The following is a 7,383-nucleotide window of genomic DNA, read 5'->3' as shown; positions in this document are numbered from 1 at the left end:
CCCTAAGTATTTGTTAAATTGAGGTATAATTTGCACACCCTAAAATCCTAAAATTTGTAGTTTCGGTGGTTTGTAATATATTCACTAAGTGATGTAACCATTGCCGCCATCTACTTCTGGAATGTTTATCCACCCCATCCACTAACACTTAGTTCCCTTCCTAACCTACCATTCTATGTTTTGCCTTTATAAAAGAAAGCTTCATGGACATTTGCATAATGGAAACATGCATAATACGGCCCATGAGGGTCCAGCTTCTTTGACTTCCCATAACATTTTCAAGGTTCATTCTTGTATAACTGAATCAATACTTCAGTCCTTTTATGGTTAAATAATATCCCATTGTAGGAACAGACCATATTTGTTTATGCCCATCACTTGGTGGACATGAAGTTTGTGCGGACATCTTTGTGTTGTTTTTTTCAAATGCTCATTTGCAAGCTTTTAGACTGACATGTGTCAGTGACAGAATCTGAGCTTGTGTTTCCTTCAACAACTGTGTATCTTTGGCTCTTAGATTTAGATCCTTCCCGTTTAAAGTTCATTTCTATATATGGTGTGAGGTAGTGATCCAGGGAGCCTCTTTCCAATCCAGCTGCCCCAGCACCACTTGCCAGAAAGATTTTTCTTTCCCCGCATTGAATGATCATGATGCCCTTGTGAGAAATCAACTACCATAAACTTAGGAGGAGTTTATTTCTGATGCCATATTTTCTAATATCAAATGAGATCATCATGTTTCCTTCAATATGAAGTGTTGCAAAATTTAATTAAACATATGTTTGTTTTTACTTGAAAGGCAGGAGAGAGATTTTCCATCTGGTGGTTCACTCCCTACATGGCCATAGTAGCCGAAGCTTTGCTTGTCTGAAGCTGGGAACATAGATCTTCTTCCAGTCCCCCCACATTGACGGCAGAGACCCAAAGTCTTGGATATCTTCTGCTGATTTCCCAGGCACATTATCAGAGAGCTAGATTGGAAGTGAAGCATCCAGGACACGAATCAGTGCCCATTTAGGATGCCAGCGCCACATGCACTGACCCCAAGATTCCATCATCCTGAACTGTCTTTACTCGTGAGTGATCCACACCCAGTCGGGGTGAGTGTGTATGTTTCTAGTCTGGATGAGCTGTTATTCTGGATTCATCGGTGGTATTGATTTTAAAATCACCTTTGGCAGGCTCTGTTAGCAGGTTTATGGCAGGTTCATAAAATGAGTTCCATCTTTGGCTATGTATGGGTCTAGAAAGTAGAGGGTATTTGTGAACATGCAATCTAGGACATCTGGGGTCCCTGGGCCCTATGGAAGGATTCCCCTTCTCACTCAGATGCTACTCATGTCTGTGGAGCTTCCAGGGCAATGCAGAGAGATCAATTTAATCACGAATGAACACAGAACTGTTATGTTGCAGAAACAAGTCAATTACAAAAATTGCAACCCCTACCTCCTCCACATCCATTATCAGCTGAGCTTCCCAGCAGAGAGAACGCATCCGATAGGATGGACAACACCCAGTTAGCTGCATAGATGACCACACGTCCATCTTCATCCCAGATACCCATCTTGCTAGTTTCTATTCTTTCCGACCAGCTCTGTTCTGCTGGTTTCTATCTGAAACTGCCTGCTCACAAGGAACGTACTGGTGCCCCAGCCAATCTTCTCCTTCTCCAACTTGCCCTTATTTGAAAATGGCACCAATATGCACAGGCACCAGGGAACAAAAGCCCTAGCGGTCCATGGACATCTTGTTCTTCCTCACCTTTGTCTCACACCAGTCATGCAGGAGGGCTTCCCTTCAGCACCTGCTATGCCAGCCTGCTTGTCCCAGCAATACTCCAATACTCACCCTCATCCATCCCCGGCCTGTTGGACAGAGCAATCTTTCACAAATACAGATCTCCCTTAGAGACCCTCTGAGGAGTGTCCATTTGCCACAGCCTTGAAGATGCCGTGCAGAAAGCCCTGTATGGTGGGGTGCACACATTCAAGCCCCAGCTTTGCTCCCAATTCCAGCTGCCTGCTATTCTACACCCTGGGTGGCAGCAGGGGATGGCTCGATGACTTGGGAGCCTGGGATTCAGTACCTGGCTCCTGGCTTCAGCCAGGTCCTAGCTGTCACAGTCAGTTGAGGAGAAATTTCTCTTTTTCTCTGCCTTCCAAATAAGATTAATGTGTCGAGCACCCCTTGTGATTGTTCAGGAAGAACAAGCCCAGGCTGTGACGTCTGGACTCGGGAGTTTCCACCCCACCACCATGTGACCCCAGTGCCCCTCCATGCACAGGGCACATAGACCTGTTGTCTCCAAGATCCATTTCTCTCATCCGCTCAGCCCTCCCCCTCCTGCTGGGCCTCTCAGCTGTCCCCACCACCACCACCTTCCTCCTTGTGTTATGGGTCTCTTCCACTACAGAATCCTCTCAGCCAGTACAGAAGTGGGCTCTCTCCCATCTCTGCTTCCTTCATCAGTGTCCTGGGGCCCCACTGCAATCTCTCTTGCTCTCTTGAACCCATCTTGCCAGCCAACATGCTCCATGCTTGTCTCTGGCATGTCACCTGGTGTCCCCTATGGACTGCCTGACCTTGGTTCTGCTCAGCTGTTGAGTCTGTTCCATCAGAGCCATCAGCAGCCCCCATACACCCAAGGAAATGACCCCACGTTATCTTCAGCTTCCTCCAGGTCCTCTTAGCATTTAGCACCGCACACCAGCCCTGAAAGCCATCTGCCCCAACTTTGGTTAGCTTTGGAGAAAAGCCCTACAAAATTTCTCCCACTCCATTTCTTATATCCCAGCCCACACTCTGGCCAACCCTGGCTGCGATCCCTGTTGGTTTTATCCATGCACTGCAGTGGTTTTAACATGATACCATCCATGTGCCATTAATGGCATCGTTTTCCAATCCAGACTTGTGCCCTGAGTTCCAAACCATTAACCCCTTTCCCCTCAGCCTCTATGCATGGACAGAGTGCTAACTAGCTCCTAGCATCTTCTCCTAGCACCTAGGTCTGAGTGTCCACAGGCACACACACATGCATATGCACACACGATGGCCATACGTGTTCATGCACATGTGCACGGTCGTACACACACACGTCCACACGTCTGGTCTCCAGTCAGCTCCAGGGGCAGCCGGCCCTCAGGTGCTCCCTTCAGAACCTGGGACTCCATCTTGAGACATCTGTCTCCCGCCCTACCCAGAAAGCTCCCTGTCCCCAGGTGTCTGTGCTCAAGTGTACAGCGCTTTCCTCTGGGGTCTCTCAGTTACCACTGGTTTGCATTTGAGTTATTCAGGTTTAATCCCAATAATATAAGACATAGAATTGGGGCATATGACGGATTCCTAATAGTGAAAAAAAAAATAGGGCCGAAACTTCCCTGGTTCAAGTGTGGGCCTACTTGATCCATCGGCAAAAAATAGAAATCCCTGTGGTCACGTGCTCGGCGTGGGGAGAGGCTCTCAGATCTTGCACCCACCCCGGGAAGCACCTGAAGCCCTCTCCTTCGCATTCAGCCTTTGAGGTGGACTCTGAGCCAAGCGCTGTGACCTTGAGAAGGGTGCCCGACCTCCCATCTTGCTCCTCCAGTCTCCACTCTTCTTCTCCCGTGCTGCCTGCTGACTGCCCCCCAGGCGCTGGTCCTGCCGGTTGGGGAAGGAAAGAGCGGTCCCAGGCTGTGGAGGTGAGGACAAGGTTGGGCTCTGCTTGCTGCTGCTACTGCTGCGCCTCCTGGCCCTGGGGGCGGGACGACTCACTCTTGTCAGAAGGATTCTGTTCCTCCTCTTCCTCCTCTTCCTCCTCCTCCAGCTGCTCATCTTGGGCTTGGTCCCGGGCCCGCCTCCTCTCCAGCATTTCTTCATAGAAGATCTGGCAGCTGAAGCCCTCGCGGATGCCGAACTGAGCGTGCGCCAGCAGCTCCTCCAGCGAGGGGAAGACGCGGCAGCAGGCCACGCAGCGCAGGCCATAGTTGGTGGTGACCAGCCAGTCGGGGGGCCGCAGCTCCTGCAGGCAGCACTCCAGCGGCTGCAGCTGCTCCGTGTCGTCTTCGTCGCCCTCGGCCGGATCCGGGCTGCGGCTGTCTTGGCAGGCCTCCAGGTCCCAGTACAGGTCCGTGTTGGACGCCATCTCGAAGGACGACCCTTTCTTCCTCTGCCTCTTGATGAACTCAGCTTCGTGGATGCGGGGCTTCCTGTTGACCGGCTGGAAGCCTTCCTCTGTCTCCCAGGCCACGGCCACTCCTCGCACGGTCTGCACGTGTGTGTAGAGGGCGCACACGCTCTGCGGCGGGGCGTCCTCATCGCCACACAGGCAGGAGCAACAGGACTGGTACTGCGAGTAGGAGTGGTACTCCGAGGATGACTGTGAGGACGACGGAGAGCTACTCCAGCCCAGCAGCCTGCGGGGCCTGGCCAAGAAGCAGGTGTCCTCATTGAGGGGGTTGGCGGGCACCAGCCGCGGGGAGAGTTTGTCCTTCTTCAGGATCTCTGAGAAACACAAGGACAAGCTTGTTAGCAACCCCCAAGGGTTCATGTCTACGGCCTCTTTTCAGAAGCTGCAGGCTCCAGGACTGCTGGCTCGGGGGAGCACGGAGCAGGTGCCCTTGTAATTCCCCTGCTTCTGTTTCCCCTAAAGTGCGGATGAAAAGGAAGTTCACCTCCTAGGGTGATGCTGAGGAGGGACCGGTCCACCAAGGCTTGGATAAACCCCAAGGTTGGCGGCTCACCCCCGGGATGCCATGCTATCAATGAATTAACTGCTGATGCGCAGCAAGGTGGAGGAGTCTCCAGCGCATTGTACTGCATTTAGAAGGCCAAGGGGGATAAGCCAGCACTTCAAAGGACTTCTAGGAAAGGTGATGCTACCGGGACAAAATGGAGCAGGTGGCCAGGAAGCAGGGACGATGGGGTGGGGTGGGACAGGGAGAGGGCCCAAGGGAACTTTAGGGGTCATAGCCTAAACCTTGCTTATGGGGGAGGTCACCTAAAGCTTCACACACAGGACTCTCCAACTGGGAAATATTCCTCTAAAAATGTCATTACTTACATGACCATTTGAAAGCAAGAGGAACAGCAGTTAAACCAAAGGGAGTCCCTTTTTAAAAAATGTATTTGTTTTTTATTAGATAAGGAGAAACAGAGAGAAATCTTCCACCTGCTGGTTCACTTCCCAAAAGGCTACAATGGCCGGAGTTGAGCCAATCCCAAACTGGGAGTCAGGAGCTCCTTCTAGGTCTCCCCCATGGGTGATAGGGCACTTGAGCCATCTTCTGCAGCTTTCCCACAAATCTTAACAGGGAGCTGAACCGGAAGTGGAGCAGCCAAGACTTGAACTTGAACTGGCATCCACCTGAACTTGAAATGATGTGCTGGCTCTGCAGATGGAGACTCCACCCGCTATGCCACAATAACAACTCCACCCCATTCAACATAAATCAATTTTTATATCGCTGCCTTAATACCAAGATGGACACATGGATTCTACTAGGTTCTGGTAGACACTGAAATAAACAGAGTGATAACCATTTAGCAAGCCCATCTGCTCATCTCCTGGAGACATGGCACAGGTCCTCCCCACAGACTGGGTCACACCCCTCCTCCCAGAAGTATCAATGGCCACAGCCTCCCTCCACACCCACCCTTCTTCAGTAGCATAGGGGAACCACCAGGTCCCCTCCTCCCCACTCTCTCCCTCCCGACAAGCACACCTGGCTGTCCTAAACCCTCCGTTTCGTTGGCCCCACCTGACCAACACAATTCCCCGCTGTCTTCCGTGGACTCAGGTGTGGGCAGGCTAAGCGTGGCTCCATCCGTTGGTGACTGCTCTCCCCTGAGGTCCGAAAAGTGACGTTGCATGACTTGAGAGCAGAGCCTGGGGTCTGCTTGCTACAGCTGTTGGCTGAGCGTTGGCTTGAGCTGTGCTGACCCATTCAGAGGACCTCAGCCCACGTGGCTGGCCACTGGGCTCTTGTGGGGGCAGTCACCAGGATGCTGGCTGTGTTTTGTGACCTCATCAATGACACTGTGACCCACAGCAGGCACAGAGACCTGGCCTGGGTGGCCAGAGACACTCCGCCCTCCCTTGTATGATACCATTTTCCCTTGCAACCTGTCTGTCTTGTGCATTCTCGGGGGCGCCACACATATACACCCAGCCCAGACACAGAACAGGTATACACACGTAACAATATAAACACACACAGGGAAACAGGTACATGCACGGTCACTCAGATGCGAGCTCGCTGGGTCATGCATGAACACGCTTGGCAGCATAAACATATGTGCACGTTTACACACTGCCACATACATCAGCACTGGAGACTCGCATTCACTTCACCGTCCACACATCTGCTTGTGCGCCAGCTCACGCCGGTTCCACAGACCCACGGGTGCACTCACAGCCATCATGTGCCGTCAACCTGAGCCTGCTTCCCTTCCACCCCCATGACCATTTCCAAGTCCCCACTCCAGCCTCGTCGTATCAGCTGTTTGGTCCTTGTACGTCCCATCCTCCCCTCCAATACACCTCTGCTCTGGCCTGGACCCATCAATGAGCACCCAGAAAATAAATGCCAATGAAACAGGTGCTTGGTGCTCCCTGGGACTTGGGATCAAGTCCCAACTCCACTCCCAATGCCAGCTCCCTGCTGATGAGCACATTGGGAGGTACCAGCCGGTGCCTTAACTACTTAGACTCTGCCAGGCACTTGGGAGACCCAGACAGAGTTCCAAGAATCCTGGTATCAGCCTGGATCCACCCTGGCTGTTGCAGGCACATGGGAAGGAAGCTGTCTATTGGTCTATATCTCTCCATCACAATGCAAATACATAGAAACAAAAATAACTGTTGAAGCAGTACAGAAATAATGAACGTGTATGCATTGTGCTGACAAGGGAGTCACCTCTCTCTCTTGCCAAGCTGTCTGTCTACACCTCAGGTCTCTGCAGCTCCCAGGGGGCTGTTTTTCTCGCCAGAATGCTGAATCTCCTCTTCTCCACCTGCACAACCACTCACTCCCCAGCCAGTTCAGCCGGGTGCACCTGCCACTTCCCATCTCCTTCCGCACCGGAACGTCGTGGCTGGTGGCACACACAACCGGTCATTCCACTCCCGGTCCAGCTTTCTGCTAGTGCACGTGGGAAGGCAGCAGAGGATCACCCAAAGTGTTTGGGCCTCCCATAGATATGTGACAGACAAGGATGGGACCCCTGGCTTCTGGCTTCAGCCTGGCCCAGCCCTAGCTGTTGGAGTCATTTGGAATGTAACAGCAGATAAAAGATGCTCTCTCTCTCTCTTTCTGTCTCTCTCTGCTCCCCACCTACTTCCTTTCTCCCTTACCCTGTCTAATTTTCTGCCTTCCATATAAATAAATAAATAATTTTAAAAGA

At 51.8% G+C, this 7,383-nt stretch overlaps 1 protein-coding gene across 1 annotated transcript; it reads right to left on the bottom strand.

Moving 5' to 3' along the window:
- Nucleotides 1–3,270: 3,270 nt before the first annotated feature.
- On the bottom strand, nucleotides 3,271–5,850 carry FAM170B (family with sequence similarity 170 member B). Its single transcript, XM_040970477.1, has 2 exons — nucleotides 5,739–5,850; nucleotides 3,271–4,482 (listed from the first exon to the last, which is right to left on the bottom strand). The coding sequence occupies exons 1-2, from the start codon at nucleotides 5,848–5,850 to the stop codon at nucleotides 3,713–3,715; spliced, it is 882 nt and encodes a 293-aa protein (XP_040826411.1). The 3' UTR covers nucleotides 3,271–3,712.
- Between the last annotated feature and the right edge of the window lie 1,533 nt (nucleotides 5,851–7,383).

The sequence above is a fragment of the Ochotona curzoniae genome, unplaced genomic scaffold (genome assembly GCF_017591425.1).
Source record: "Ochotona curzoniae isolate NIBS_2020 unplaced genomic scaffold, NIBS_Ocur_1.0 scaffold_4763, whole genome shotgun sequence".
In the NCBI taxonomy this organism is placed as follows: domain Eukaryota; kingdom Metazoa; phylum Chordata; class Mammalia; order Lagomorpha; family Ochotonidae; genus Ochotona; species Ochotona curzoniae.
Note: the sequence above shows the minus strand (reverse complement) of the source record. Positions and strands in the feature narration are given on the sequence as shown.